Source organism: Taeniopygia guttata, chromosome 2, assembly GCF_048771995.1.
Source record: "Taeniopygia guttata chromosome 2, bTaeGut7.mat, whole genome shotgun sequence".
NCBI classification, from domain to species: Eukaryota; Metazoa; Chordata; class Aves; order Passeriformes; family Estrildidae; genus Taeniopygia; species Taeniopygia guttata.
In genome coordinates this window covers 19,743,057-19,759,496 of record NC_133026.1, presented here as the reverse complement: position 1 = coordinate 19,759,496, position 16,440 = coordinate 19,743,057, and the positions used below count along the sequence as shown (strand labels likewise).

General features: G+C 35.0%; 1 protein-coding gene across 1 annotated transcript in view; it reads left to right on the top strand.

The window, feature by feature from the left end:
- Positions 1 to 16,440, top strand: part of MALRD1 (MAM and LDL receptor class A domain containing 1) — a 237,617-nt gene that overhangs the window by 119,045 nt on the left and 102,132 nt on the right. Inside the window, exons 27-28 of the mRNA XM_072925466.1 lie at positions 2,222 to 2,467; positions 4,102 to 4,259. Of these exons, the coding sequence (XP_072781567.1) occupies positions 2,222 to 2,467; positions 4,102 to 4,259 (404 nt within the window). The remainder of the gene's footprint in view (positions 1 to 2,221; positions 2,468 to 4,101; positions 4,260 to 16,440) is intronic.

The window sequence follows — 16,440 nt, the reverse complement described above, 5'->3', positions numbered from 1 at the left end:
AGAAAGCTCTAATGAAAATTCCTTTTCATGTAGGTTCGAGGTTGTTTTCTGGGGGGAGGGAAGGTTGTTTGTTTGTTTGTTGAAGTTTTGGTTTTTTTTTTCCCTACGGTTTTAAAGCCTTAGAAATGTCATTTAAAGAGAAGCTATCCTATGGAAGTACATCCAGAAGCAAGTCACGTTACAGACTCAGGCAGTGTAATATCATTCATTACACATGCTTGGAAAGATTCATTCATGCCAGGATTCAAGACGGACTTTTTTGTTTTTCCTGAGGAAACAAAGACTTCCACTTTTCAACTCTGTTTTTTTTTAACCTGAAATTGGAAACAATGCTACAAAGGGACCCCAAAATTCAATAGTTATTGAAATTATTGATCATTGAACTGCAAGGGAAAATATTTTAAGGCATGAACTGATCCTGAAATTTAAATTGCTAGTTTGCTGACAAAAAAATGTTTGCTAAATTCTTACTGCAATCACTTAAAAGAAAGGTAGGATTATGATAACTAGTTCCTAAAATATATATGTCACTTAAATTAGGCAGCAATTTTATAATTTTATAATAAATCTCTTCACCATTTGGGATACAACACAGATGACTGAAATTCTGAAGAAGATTGATAGAAGCTTCTGATGGACACAGACTGGATCATCGATGCTATTGCATCACTCCTTTGACCAGGACCGTTTTCAGAGATCATGTACTAATAAAAATCCCACTGATGCTTTTAGAAATCTTTAGCTGTGAACTTCAAAAAAGTCTTTTTCTTCTGGTCAGAGATTACCCATTTTTCTTGTCTCCAGATTTGGAGATCTTTGCCTGATGTTCTTGACTTTCAAAGTCAGTATCAGATTTTTATTCTTACTTGCTTCTTTTTGATCTGGAATTTTTCCTCCTTTCTCTGAGCAATTGTTAAAAGCCAAATCATACACAGTCTTTTGGAGCAAACCTGGTACATATTTTTATGTTGCTAAGAAATCAGCAATTAAAAATTAATAATTTCCCTGGAAATCTTGCTAGATATTTCTATCATATTCCAATATGTATTTGTATTTTAAATTTATGTTAATAAGAATTGCATTAGGAGGATTTTGAAGAGGAGAGGTTAACACTTGTTTTCTTTAGCCGATATCTAGAAATAAAGTGACTTTATTGAACAAAAACTTACAGCAAAGGGTTCTAACAATGTTTTTTTCATTTTCGAGTATTTGTAATATAGAGTGTGTCTGAAACAAATGCCATGGGATGGAGGTTGCCAACATGACAACTGAATAACCCATCTCTTATTCTCTTTTTACTAATAAATCTGTTTTTTAGGCCTCTTGATAAAATCCAGCCTTATGTAAATGTCATTTAGCTGCTTTAAATTAATACAGTGTTAATGGAAACAAGTTTCTAGCACCATGTGATTTTCAGTATCAATTAATTCAGATTCTCCCTGTACTGCTGCAACTTTTAGACATGTACATAGCTCATATATTCATACTCCTATTCTTAAGTAAAATTACTCCTGTTCATTTCTTTCTGGCACAGCAGAATATACAAAGTAAATGGGAAGGGGTCAATTTCAGAATGTTGTGTTTCACTTCTTGATTACAGAATGTGCTAAAGCTGCTACGTTTTTTTCAGAGTCCTGCAGAAACTGATCTGAAATGAAAACATGAAACTTGGAAACAGATCCTGTGTCTGAATCCTACAATCCTTAAGCTGTACAATAGTAGAATTATCCCTCAATAATGGCAGGAAGACTGCACAAAAAAGACACCATCAACCTACTGAACTCATAAAAAAAATCCATTAAAAGGCAAACCTCTGTAGTTGAAACAGAAAAGTTTTTCCTTCCAAATTAGGGCTTCTAAAGTAGGCTCAACTTTGCAGCTAAGATAAAATGATTTAATCCTACACCACATGAAAGGAGAATGCCAGCAATTAAGTCAGACTCAAAAGCTTTGTTAGTGATGGAATGCCTGGCTGGAGCTTGCCCTCTGAGGCTTTACAAGGGAAACAGTCATTTATTTAGGCAATCACTTGACAAAATACAAAAGAAATAAACTGATAATGGATTGGTACTTCAGGGGAACCAAAGGCTTTTAATAAAACTGCTCTGGACCACCCTCCTCCTCCTAAATATTAAGCTCTCTGCAATGTAACCTTCCAGTAACCTTGCTGGGATACACGGCACTGTGATTCACCAGGACACCCTCATTCTTCTCTTTTCAGGCTCCTGCTCACATGGCCATAGGCAGTGCCAGAATGGCAAGTGTTACAGACCAGAACAAAGCTGTGATTTTGAAGACAACTGTGGGGATAATACAGACGAGAGTGAATGCGGAACTTCCTGCACCTTTGAGAATGGCAGATGTGGCTGGCAGAATTCCCTGGCTGACAATTTCCACTGGGTGCTGGGGGTCAGCTCGCCTCAAAGTCTCAGACCTCCCAGGGACCACACGCTTGGAAATAGAACTGGTATGTTGTTAGTTCACAAGTAAGGGATAATTGTCCTCATGAAATGTCTCATATCTCCACAGGCAGCAGGGAAGTTCTAAAATTTCTAATCAGGATGTCATTTTTAATGAATTAGATGTCTTACAATATAAAAATATTAACTACCATCGTACAATAATTTTAATTTAGGAAAATTGAATCTTAGTTGTTTCTCATATGAGTCAGGCAAGATAATTTGATATTTGTCTGGAGACAGGCATTTGGTCTGGCTGCAATTTGCAAAGGTGAGTTATCTCAGCTCTGAGATCCACTGGGTCCCATTCCTCCGGAGCTTGAGGTCATTTTCAGGAAGCTTACAATTTCCCCTAGTGACTATTCATACTTTAATTTTAGATAAAATAAGTAATTTTTTAAAAACAAAGCTCCTTTGTTAGTGCATGTCCTGATTTGTTTTGGTCAAAGCACTCAGTTATCTGCTTATGTTCTTGCGTCAAGCTCTGTGCCTTCATACTTTGCTTTTAAAGGTCCTATAGCTCAGACAAAGATTTTACCAAAGCTGAGCTCAGAGCTGACCTTAAACTGAAATACTCACAGCAGAGTTGCACAAAGGCATGATAGCAGTCACTGAATGTTTGCACAAACTGCTGAAGGACAAAACCCAATTAACTTCAAAATATGTAGGAAAAAAAATCATTTGCATTGTCAGTAATATATATTTTAAAAGTATTATCACAAATACACCACTATAATATATTTTTAAATATATGCTTGACCTCAGAGAAAAAGCAGATTTCTTATCCCATAACACTATGGCAAGGATCTATGGTTGTATTTGAGCCAGGGCAGTGTCAAAGTTAGCATGAGCCTATTTGTTTCTGCATTATCTAGTGAAGTAAATTTTTTTTTGCAAAATTCATATACAAACATTATTAGATGCGCAATTATATTTTTTGTGCTATTTATAATACATTTATGTTTATGTCAAATACACACTTCTTATTTGTACAAAGGAAAAAAATGAATTTGAAAACTTGGGAGAATTTTTTATTCTTCTGATTAAAAATAAAGATGGAAGACTCAAGGACCATATCAGTGTTGACAAATATTCACTCCAGGCATCTAATTTTGCACTTTCATCTGACTAAATAATTTATATATTCATTAATATTCAAACAGAGTAAAAATGACCAAAGGTAATATGAACCATTAGGGATACATAGTGATTTATACATGCATAAATTTTTTTCCTGTTTCACAAGTTTTTATATAGCATGACTTGCTATTTTGAAGATTACCTTTCCAGAGACTTTATCCTGAAATTTATCATGATGTGGCTATTGTGTGATGTATTGTCAGAATTGCAACTACTGCAGTTCAGCAGGGACATGTAATCAAGGTAGCCAGAAAACAGGGAAGAGTTCCCAGGCTTCTACACAAGTCCATCCAAATCTTAAACTGTTACCACCAGTTTATTCCTGATATAAGAAGTGCACAAGGAACGGGAACAGGTCATTTTTTCTCCTGAGCTGAGACTGACTAGTATGAGACTTATGAGGGAAATGTTATTCATATGTCTCTGCACTTACTTTACTGAGTTTTGGAATCTAGTTTGAAAATGTAAAACATTTTTTCAGTAATACATCACTTAATTTCAGGACATTTCCTATATCTTGAGGCCACTGCAATGAGCCTAATAAATGAAAAAGCCCATGTGAAGAGTTCCATATGGAAAGAATCAAGTGGGACTTGTGTGATGAGCTTCTGGTACTTCAAGTCATCAAAAGCCATGGGACATATTCAGGTTCTGATTAAGGTAACAAAACACCCCTTTTTTTTGAGTATTTTATACCTGTAAGGGTGTTCGTGCTCCTGCAGAGTGCCTCAGCTCTGTGACATTCTGTTGTTTAGCTGACAGACTGGGAGAGCTCCCACGCACCTCCTGCTTCTTTGCTGGATTTTATTACTTCAGTCTCTTAAAAATGCTTTTAGCATTTCTCTTCTAAGAGAAGCCATCTGAATAGTCAAAGAAAATCTTTTCAAATTCTCTTTTTATCTTCCCCTCTTCACATATAGTACCTTTCTCTTTGATTTTTTCCATGTGAAGCTATTTTCATATTTTGCTGACATCCTTATTGGTATTTATAAGTATACAGCCCTATTGTTCTGATGGGATGACACCAAAAAAAAAAAAATTACCAACATGTACAAAGTGAGAATAAAATGCAAAAATATGACTGCATTAAATATCTGTATATAAAAGGGTACAGAGTATAATCAATTTTATTTAGAAATATTTTTCTTCACTAAATGTCAGATGACCAAAAATATTATTTAAAAATACTGCCTATTCATTTCCAAATGAAAACTGAGACATTTTTAAAAAATTGGCTTTTCCTTTGCTGTTCCTTATTAAGGATTAAATGCATGTAAATAGTTTTTAAAAATCACAATATGGTTCAGACTAGAAATTAATTCTTATGTAGAAATTAATAATCTACGTTCTTCAGACACAGTGGCCAAATATGTGTTTGTGCTTACTTGTATCTGTGCATCTCTTCTGGTTATTCAAGTATAAATTATGGTGCAATTTATTTGCCATGAGTCTGTTAACTTCCCTTCCTGCACTATATCTAATAATGTCTTGGTGAACTGCATTAAAGTTTCTGGTTTATTTCCAATGCATTTGTTGGCTGACTTAACTTTAAATGATAAATTATATTTTTTTCCTTGGATACAAATTACTTAAAATTATTTACCCAATATTCAGAATAATATAAAAGTAATTTGAAAGCCTGAAAGATAAAAGACTTTAGTACCTAGATTTTAGTACCTAGAGATACAACCTGAAATATGTCTGCCTGAAATAGAAAAAAAAATGAACCCTTTGACAAGCATCAGAAGATTTTTTTTTCATTAATTAGTCCAAACACCTATAAATAACAACAAATCACTCATCAAGTAACTGTATAGTTATTACGGTGTTTTTATACAGCTCTTTTTCCCAGAAAGGTTCAAATTTTTAAAGGAGGAAATATTATTCCATCATTGTACCTAGGAATTTTTGCAGATTGACTTAGCTTTGCCTGTTATGCTCCTATAAGGACCCATAAGTCCATATTTTAATTGGAGTTCCTATTTAGGAATACAGGAATATATGTCTGTAGGAATATAATCAAATTAAACAACACATAGTCATGGGAAGTCATACTGAAGCTTCTCCTGCTGGTTTAAACTGCAATATCTCGATATTTCCATCCAGAGTATCCCTTGATTTAAAGTAAAGCTAATGTCGGTGAAATCAGATCTCTAGGTAGTGATTAGCTGAAAATGAAAGATGATGAGATGATCTGGGAAGGTAATTACCATCTCAAGTTTAAAAACTTAGCAAACTGTGTCTGGCTGAACTCATTCCATCCATTCAAACTTTAACTGAGAGTAACTGAGAGTGATGACTATATACAATGGAACAGGGATGAAAAATAAGATGAGGCAGAATGAGGAAACATTTTTTTTCCTCACTTATAGAGGCAGAATGAGGAAAAAAATTCTCTTCTTCCAGAATTACCACAGTTGAACAAAAATGGTAAGCAAAGGTAAAAAGCCATTTTTAGAAAAATCATAGTTCATTAAAAAAAAACATTAAAAAATCATAGTATGCACCAATATAATTTCTTAAATATGCATTGCTTGGCCACTTTCAGGAATTCTAAGAATATTATATATCACACTGCTAAAATGGTATTTAGATAAACAACAACTAGAAATAAAACTAAAAGATCATAAAAGGGTACTACAGTCAAGCAGAACCTCTTGTTAAAGTTTGCAGCTGGAGAAAATCAATACATTTTCCTAATGGAATTTCTCTGAAGTTACTGTTGTTTTGATTTTTTTTCCTCTTGAAATTGTACTACATATTCTTTGAAGAAAACCATCTGTATATGGAATAATAATAATCCAGTCCAAGTAATGGCCTGTTGAATTAGCTGCAAACATAGAGTATTCTTGAAACTGACCCCTTTGACATTTATGTAAACAAAAGATATTGACAGTGCAGCTACTTATGAAGACTGAAATATCCAACTCACCACCCATCTGAATTCAAATTACAAAGATTTGATAGCAGTGCAAAAGCAAACAGAATATTCCCCAAAGAGATCTGGGTATAACTAATCAAAACTTTTTCCAGTGAGATTCTGAGACATTCTAGTCTTGACTGTGGCAGCTGTAAGAGAATAGCATCCATTGTAGGAGAAATTTCAAAGTTCAGGTGCAGATGTTCGCTGTGCCTGTTTTAGTGTTGATGGTGGGGCACCTCATCAATATGCAGTTTTTTATGAGTCAGAAGAAACTGTGTATTTTTAAACATGCTTATAGAGAAGCAAGAATTATTAGGTGAAAGGGATAATGCATTTCATTATTCTGTTCTAAAATAAGCTTTCTACCGCCACTTAAATTGTCCCTGCAATTAAAAAAATAGAAGCAGAAGGAAATCAGCAACAAAGGATAAAAACATTTGTTGAAAATAATTTTCATGATATCAATGTCAATTGCTTTTGCATATAGACATTTTAATTTAATAAGATAATTTAGGATCTAGTACAGTTAGGGGAGAATTGTTTCAAAGATTTGAAACAAGCATCCGAAAACAAATATGCAGATGAATAAGGAAGGTGAAACCTGTCATTAGTAACTCTCTCTGCTGACAATAACAAGGCCAATACACACAGGATCTCATTAGGAAGTTCCAGTGGACCTTACCCAGGCATTTAATTAATTCCATCCGGTTAAAAATCAGCAAAGCCATGAGGACATTCAGGAAAACAAGAAGTCCTGACGAGTGCTTGGCAAGTAAAGCTGGGACCCTTTTATACTGTGGCAGCAGCAGCCTAGCCTAACCTAACCAGCAACCTAACCTAACCTAACCAGCAATCTAACTTAACCTAACCTAACCTAACCAACAACCTAACCTAACCAGCAATGCAACCTAACCTAACCTAACCTAACCTAACCTAACCTAACCTAACCTAACCTAACCAGCAACCTAACCTAACCTAACCTAACCTAACCTAACCTAACCTAACCAGCAACCTAATCTAACCTAACCTAACCAGCAATCTAACTTAACCTAACCTAACCTAACCAACAACCTAACCTAACCAGCAATGCAACCTAACCTAACCTAACCTAACCTAACCTGACCTGACCTGACCTGACCTAACCAGCAGCCTAACCTGACATAACCAGGGCAGCAGGCAGCTGGAAGCAGTGTCCAGCCTCCTGCCCCAGCTGCTCAGGGCTGCTGCACACGGAGCCTTCACCTGGCTGCTGCTTCTCAGCAGAAGCTGGGAGCTCCCACAGTTTTCTCCTGGAATTGTTATTGCTTTTAACCAGCCCAGTGTAGAGAGGAGAGGGTTGGTCGTGTAGAAATGTTTGGTTTAGCAGGTGCCATCTATACCTTCAGGTATAGATGATTCAGTGGATTTTCTAATTCCCTGGTTAGTTTTAGTGGAGCTAAATTTTACTATCCCAGGCTGTGGACATGAAAATCTGCAGCAGAGGTTCTGCAGATGCCAGCTGGTATATTCTGGACATTTTTATTTTAGGATCAAGTAGCTTAAAATCACATTTTCACAGATCAATATAATTGACCCTACTTCTATAGGAAGTCACTCAAGAATAAGGCTTAAGGAAACTAGTTATTCTACCTCACAGCATAAAATAAAATGTGTATTTCTACATTGATCTTCTCACTGACTGCCTGAAAAACAATGAATCCCTCACATTAATGTAGAAGACTGCAGTGGATTCAGGTAGCCTCAAAGCAGATTACTTGACCTCTAGTCTCTATGAAACTAGAGGAAAAAAATTAAGTTTTCGAAGATTTGCTTGAATGCTTTACTTAAGAGTTTGCTGAAATCATCTTCCAAAAAAAAAAGTAGACTATCTGTAGATTTAATAAACATAGACATGAGGTTTATTTTGTAGACAAAATTAAGGTATTAGCAAAATTCTTTAAAATAGCAAAGAGTAAATTTTCCTTGTATCTTGTTCCACATAGCTGCATAGTGGTAATGGCCTTTATTTAATATCTACAGCTCTGAAAATGACACAGTTTTAAACTATTTACTCCCATTACTGACCTGTGAACTCTTATTAAAACTTGTAGTTGAGTCAATGAAATGTCATCTGACTAATGAGAGAGAATAACAGAATATTAGTCCCAAGAGTTCTGAAGGAAATCAGTGGAGATACGGTGAAATACAGAATTACTTGTCAAGAGTAACTTTTATAGCATCTTTACTTCCGAGGAAAAGAAAATTTTTATTTGAATTTCTTGAATCTCAAACAGCACTTTTTATCATTTTAGACACTCTTTCAAACAGTGTTGTTTTATGCCTGATTTTGACACAATGATATAAGCATATTTCCGAGCAAATTGAGAATGAGAGACTGATTAAATAGAAATAAATCTGTTTTCATTGAAAGCATAATTTTTCAAAAAGAGTTTACATAGAAAGTACAAACAAATATGCACAATTGTAGATAAATGCAGATACCATTCAGTGTGTTTTATTTTCCTAGATGAGTACATTAGGAAGTTATTTCAATCTTCTATTGTCAGTTACTGGAGGAATATAATTCATTGTAATCCTATACTGCAACCAGATGTAAGCGTTCATTCCAAAGAGTTGATGAGAGAGATTAATATCTTTGAACATCCTTTGAAGGAAGAAAGTATTTTTTAAAAGACTTAAAGAATCACCCTTGTATTTTGGCATGTGTCTTATGAGGACAAGAGGTTTATCAGAGGATTTGTAAGCCACAGTCATTGTTTTTCTAGAAACACATGTAAGTGAAATTGTTCATATGTGAATTTTTAAGATTTTTTTTCTTAAAATTCTGTGGGAAATTGGCTTTTTCCTTACTTAGGAGGTGAGGGTGATGAAGGATATAGGATTGGTGTGCCTAGGGATGTCTCTGCCATGCAGGGCAGTGCCTGGTTATAAAACCAGGCAGTCTGATAGACCTGGACTGATGCACACAGAGTATTGAAACAACTCAGCAATAGCCTGCAACAATCCACCGGAGTCACAAGCAGTGTGTCTCAGAGCTAGAGACACGCTCCTGATTTCTACCCCAGCCTGGCACCAAATAGCAGAATGTGGTAACAAATGCACCTTCAGTTTCCTCCAGACTGCACAGCTGCTAGTGTTGTTTCACTGGACCCATTCCTGAAGTCAGAGATCTCTGGAAGTGATCTACGTTATTGATTTGTCATTTTATAATCTCATAGAGTGCTATCACATTGCTGCTTTTGAGCATATGAGACTTTGAAGTGACTCTGGGGTCTTTGCTGGTCAGACATAGTTTGCTCTTTTCTAGCACTTTTCAGGGCACTCATTCAGCAGTGAAAGTTGTGATACAAATGGATCTCATGGCAGAGTTCTTTGAAGGATCATTGAGCTTCTGTTAAATTATTTTTACTGCAGCAACAGATATCAAAATCAAATCTTTTTATAATAAATGTGAAACAGGCATAGGACTTTGTCTGAACAATAGTCTCTGAGGTATAGCCTTGGGCTTTGAGCATTTTCCACAATTCTTCTTCTAAAGAACTCAGAAATTCAATTAAACTTTTTTTTTTTTTTAGATAATAAATAATGCAAGATGTAGCCTTGTGCCTGCTGATACCTTTTACAAAGCATAAAACATTGATCAGATCTAAAATCCCAGTACAGTATCTAATTTTCCTGATCAACAGCCCCACTTGGAAAAAAGTTTCCAAATTTCTTAGAAATGTTCTAAGAAAAAAACTGAACATTTCTAAGAGTTCCAATTGGCCTCAGAAAAGGTGGAAGATCTTTCTTTTATTTTTCTTTTTTCCTTCTCACCACTTTTTACATCCCGAAAGCCTCTTCAATCTGCCACTGAGAAAAGCGTCTTTCTTTTTTTCAAATAAATACTGAACTGAGCAGATGTTACACTATGAAACTTCATCAAGATCAGATGTAGCACTAGCACTCATAGTGCTAGTTAATTAATTAATTAATCTGGTACAGGTTTTGTATTCCTTTAATGCAACTTTAATTTTTAATTCACAGATAAGTTTTAGTGTCATGAAGATCAAGATAGTCCTTGGTCTTTGGCAGCCTTGCAGTACCAAGTTGTAGTGTGCTTAAAATTACTTTGATTAATCAATAAGGGTTCTTAACACAAGAGTCTAATTTTTATCCTTGCAGGTTTCTTTCTTTTCTGACCTTCAGCTTTGAATTCTCATTATCTTCAGGAAGAAAAAACAAACAAAAGCAACCCAAAAACCCCCAAAAAACAAAAATTCAAACCAAAACATAAACAAAACCAAAAAAACCCTTTCAATCAAACAAAAAATGTCAAAACCATACCAAATCAGCTCTGTTTCTGTACTTGCCATAATTTATTTCACAAAGATGGGAGGATCTGATTCTAGTAATTTCCTGTGAGAGTCAGACTAGGAATTTTTAAGTGCACAAATTTATGACTGCAATAATCTCTAAGTGTATTTGTTTGTAGGTTGATCCCATAGCATTAGGTAGAATTGTCTTATCATCATGTTGTAGAGAGCAGGTATTACTTGCAGCAGAGAATAATAGTGTCAATGCAGGGGGAGCTTTGAGAGACACCAGTTTCTTCCTACCATCTTACTATGCAAACAGAACCTTCCATAACTCAGTAACTTCACGGTGCTTGCTGGGAAAAGGGTCATTGCAGTTCATTTCCTGCCCACTTGTGGAAATCCCATAGTCCATTCACAGCAGTTCCTCATCTTTAGAGACTCAAATTCTTCCAATAGGTCTTTCTCTTCAGTCATACTCCTCAGGTGTCCAGCTTCCCTCAGCACTTCCCCATGCCCTCATTCTTTGTAACTTGCTTCTGCAAGGTTTACCAGGCCACATCTGCAATTTAAAATAATCAGGGAGCTCAAATTAGGAATTTTAAACTGATTTTAAAACTGAAAAACCATGTTAACATGATTTTCTGTTTAAAATAATGTAGTCAAGAGAGATGACACAGTAATAGTCTTAAAATCAGGAGTTCCAGACTATTTGCATTGTCTGGAATATGTGGGTGTAATTGTGTGGTCTGCAGGGTATATTTGATTTTGCCTTCAGCAGGAGCGCTGCAAGTAGAAGATGAACACTAAAAATTGTATTTCTTAGCTCCCATATAACAGATTTATAGAGGGCCTTAATCTATCAGTGTTCCTAGTTTTTCTTTGGCTCCTGTTGTTTAGAAGATATGGAAAGGTGGTGGGGTTTTTTGTTTATGTGTTTGTTTTTTTAATAAATAAATCTTTATTAAAAGTAAAGATTTTATGGAATTAAAAAATAAGGAGAATCATTTAATGTTTAGCTGTAATGTGAACCAGGAATAACTGTGTGTGATCAAAATGTGATAATTTTCTTAGCAGAACTGGGGGCTTGTTTTCTAGAGAAAGTGAGCATACCACAAAAACCCATAACCTACCATACAAAAAAAACCCCAAAAAACATTAAGCCTTAAACCTGTGAGACTGTGTCTATCAAAACATGATGTGGACGCTTTTCAGATTTTCAGACTAAATTAAAAGTACAAGCCAAACTTTTTTGCTTAATTTTCAAATTCATACAAGAGAGAAAAAAAATCCTTATCATGGAAAACATTCTTGTTTGTTGGATAGCAGTCATTGAATATAAATACAATGAAAATAATTGAATAAAAAAGCACAAGTAACCTTATTTTTATTTCCTTTCACAATTATCTATTTTCTCTAAACCATTATATGTCATCACACCTTTCTTATTATAATGCTTACATAAGGTTCTATACCATGGGTGCTGCTTTATTATTAATAATTTAAATTATTATTTGGCATTCAATTTTATGAATGTCAGTTTCTCTTTCACTGAAATGTGAGAAGAGACAGAGGCTGTGGCAAGGTCATAAGAAACCACAGTGGAAAATTAGGCTAATGCAATTGTATAACTTTATTTTATGTCCTTAACTTCTCAGTTTGTTGGAAACTGTGTTTTGTTTGAAATTGCAGTGTATATATATTCAATATATATTTGGCTGAATCAATAAATCAAGGCACAAATGTGAACCATCCTTCAGCTTTTAAATAGTTTGCTTACACTTGTTTTCAGAACATTTATACCATCTCATTTGGGCATCTGAATAAAGTGCTTCTTCTTTTAAGTGACAGAATGATAAAGCTACTCTGCCATTCATGCCTCTAAAATCTTCAGCCTATATTTAGATGTTATTTGGTCTTCCCCTCAGAACCTCACTGTTGCCTTTCATGCTTTCCACTGAATAGCACAACTCTAGTATATTACTGTTTTCCAGTTTAATTTAGATTGATCTGCATGGAAGAAAAACTTCAGAACTTCCATTGTGATCCAGAAGAGATGCTAGTTAAATTTTGATACATGAGGCATTTAATTCATTTCATTGATCAGCAAACACTAGAAGACTCTTGTTATTGATGACATGGAAATATCATTAGATGTGAAGGATTCTGCAGTGCACAACATTATTCTGAGCATTTTGTCAGTGTGATTTAGTTCAGAATTGTGTTCAATGGGAGTTCAGGAGTATGTTATCAAAAAGTTTATTAGCAGTCAAAAATTATTTCAGTTTATTTCCATCTCTTTAACACTTTACACACCAGGACTATTTTTCAAAAATTACTAAAAGAGTGAGAGTTCTGCTTTTTTTCTTTTCCCAATCTAGCTGTTTTAGGAGTATGTGGGCTATAGAAAGGAATTAGGAACTAATAAAAATCTTCCCCTGACTCATTAGCTGCATATTAATTAATCTTAGTTTTCCTTAATCAAAAGTATAGTCTGTTAAAGTCAGTTTCTCTGGAATTTAATCTCTGTAAAAATTGCAGTCCTCTCCTTCCAAGTTGTACCACGATTTGTTGCACAAGAAATGAGGTGTTTATTCAGGTTTGAGCTGAGATTTTTTTTTTTGACAAAAATGGTGCAGTAAGATCCTTTTAAAGAGACCACCTGTCTAGAAAAAAAACAATGTTAAAGTGTTTGACAAAAGAATTTTCATTGTATGTAGTTGAAAGCTTGAATGGTTTTATAAATAATATTCACAAAAATGTGGTAATAAGAGAAAGAAAGTTAGAGATTACCATGTGGCAGGACCAAAGTAGGAACATCATGGTAAATGATAATAAAATATCATAAAGCTACTATTTATTTTTCTGAGTATTCCAATCTAACTGCTACAGATTTTATGTGAGGATGCCATTGCAATAGAAACTCCTTAAACATCATCTTGAAATAGTCCTTTCCAAGCTGACAGGATGAGATTGAATTTCAACTGTAGAAATGGTAGGGAAGGTACATTCTTCCACAAATCCCTTAGAGTTTTCTCTTTTTTTGGTTGTTTTGTTACTTAGTGGCTATATTTTTCTTTGATTTGCCTTTTTAAATGTTTCAATATTTCCTCAGTTCACAGTAAAAGGTTTATACTCTTCTGATAATTAGCTCTGTGCTTATTTGCTTCAGGGAATAAATCCATTTAGAAAACACAGATAAAACTTCTGCACTGTCTGCAAGATCTAAGGAAAAAGTGAATAAGTGGAACAGAGAATTGAGGTTATCACAGCTACTGAAACTATAAACCAGAAGTGGGTAATGTAATAGTTGCTGCACTGGGAAAAAAAAAATGAAGGATCTCTGGGGGATTTTAATTGAAAACAAAACAAAAAAATAGAAGAGAAAAAAGTGCCACATAATTTCCTGTTCTACCTTATTTTTATTTGTATTCGTTTGACAACTTGAAAGATATTACAAATTCTCTTATAGATATTGGTATGTGGCTGACATGTGCTCCCATGTTTGCTTTTAGATCAGTTAATTTACCTTATCCTGGAAAATTATGTCTGTTACCACAGGAAAGACATCTTAGAAAGAAATCTTTGTACTTTCTCCAGCAGGGAGATTTTTTTCCTAAGAAATACGTTAAGGTCACAGGACTTGCTGTTAAAATGCAATTTGTCCCAGCCTGGATGGGACAAATTCCTATTACTTAAAGTCATAGATGCCCACAGAGCAACCGCTGCTGCAGTCATTTTAGTCTCTCTTTTACTCCCCATGTCAAAGGAAATTTTAAATATGACTTGACTCATGTAGAAACATCTCTAAGAGGAAAGGTGGCTGTTACTTTCCCTACAGCTTCCTGTAGACTTGCAACTCTGTATAGTACCTTTCAGTAAGCAGTATTGGGTACCGCCAGGAATGTCCCTGGATAAATATTTGAATTTGGAATATTTCAGTAAACGTTGCCATATACTTATGTAAATTTTTAGTATCTCTGCTGGCAATGCAAACACCAAGATCTCATGAATCTGTCTGCAAATTTTTGTCTTGTACATCCCTACCATGCTATGTATATTTACATATTTATAACTTCATTTGTCCTTCAGCATAGTAGGTGGTGGCCATCGGATAAAGAAGTGTTTTATTACAGGAACATCTGTCAGTTATAAGAGCCCACAATTTTTAGGGAATATATTTCATAACTGTAGTTTAAAAAATTAAATCAAATACCTGGTTCTTTGGCATTCTCTACAAAATAAATAGTTGTAGCCATTAGATGCTATAGAGACAGGATTAAACATTTCTCTTAAAGATGTCTCATTTTTCCAGGATAATACAGTGAAGCTTAAAATACTTAATTGGGCATTGACTATATAAAGAATGTACTATTTTTTCAGCCTCAGTGTTTTGAGTCCCCTGAGGCTGTCCAGTTCATCTAATATCCCAGAGGATCTGTTCTATGTTTCTACAAGCCCAAAAGCTACAATCAAATTGAAAAGAATATTCTAATAGAATACAAATAGGCTATATAGTTGATGTCACAAAAAAAGAAAGACAGTTAAATCCCAGAGAACATCCCCCTGCATCGAAGTAGGAATGACACCTGACTGACATTAATCACTCTCTCATACATCTGAAAAAGCATATATGATGAGCTTTGATGATTAATAGGGAATATTCATGTCAGTCCTTGTCCTGCAGATTTGTCACTTTGAAGGGTCAGATTAAATATTTATTAAAACCTTAAAAGTTTGAATGACAGTGTACAAGAAGTAACAATTGCTATTGTCAATCTTAAGAATTATTAGTAATTTTTTAATTATATTGTCCTGTATGAAAGAACCGTACTTTTCCTAAATAAGTTTTATTTACATCAGAGATATTTACTTCTTATTCCTTTATTTTATCAAATTTTATTTTCTTTTTCTCTCACCAGAATTTCTGTAAAGTATGTTTTCCTACTTCTTCCACTCAATATTATGCAGAGAATCATTAGAGGTCAATTGCCAAATTGAAATATTGACTAAAACAAACAAAATCTCTGGAAGATTCCAAATGCTTTGTTCAGCTGAATTGGGTTTGCCTTGGGGTTTTATTTTACAAGGCTGCTATATTGATAATTCTTTAATTTTTCATGCACAAATTTTCAAATTTTGAAGAGCTAAGAGTAGTTTCACACAGACTGATTCCTTAATTCCCACTTTGTGGAATTGATCTTGTCCACACTGTGACACTGTGAATAGAATGCTTCTGACCTTAGCAAGTCTCTGTCAAAGTGTCAGAGGAGGAAAGTTGTCCTGCCAGCTTGTGTCCTGCCTGCCCCCTGTGTCACTCAAACATTTCTTTGATCCGTGACTTGTGAAAGGAAAGGTCCTTCACCAAAGCCATCCTGGACAAGCACACCCTGGCAGTGTCTGCTCTGCTCTGCACACCTGAGGTGTGAGTTTTACCCAAGTCCCAGTTTCACTGGGGGCTGGCTGTAAGCACAGACTTTCCCGGACACTCTGTGTCTTGCCATCCTCCTTCCTGGTAGGTGCTCTGAGGTGCATCATGGATGCCACCACTGGTTCTAGAGTTATTAGGGGTATGCACCTCCTGCTCAGACACTTGTATTCCTTCTCTCAGTGATATCCAAAC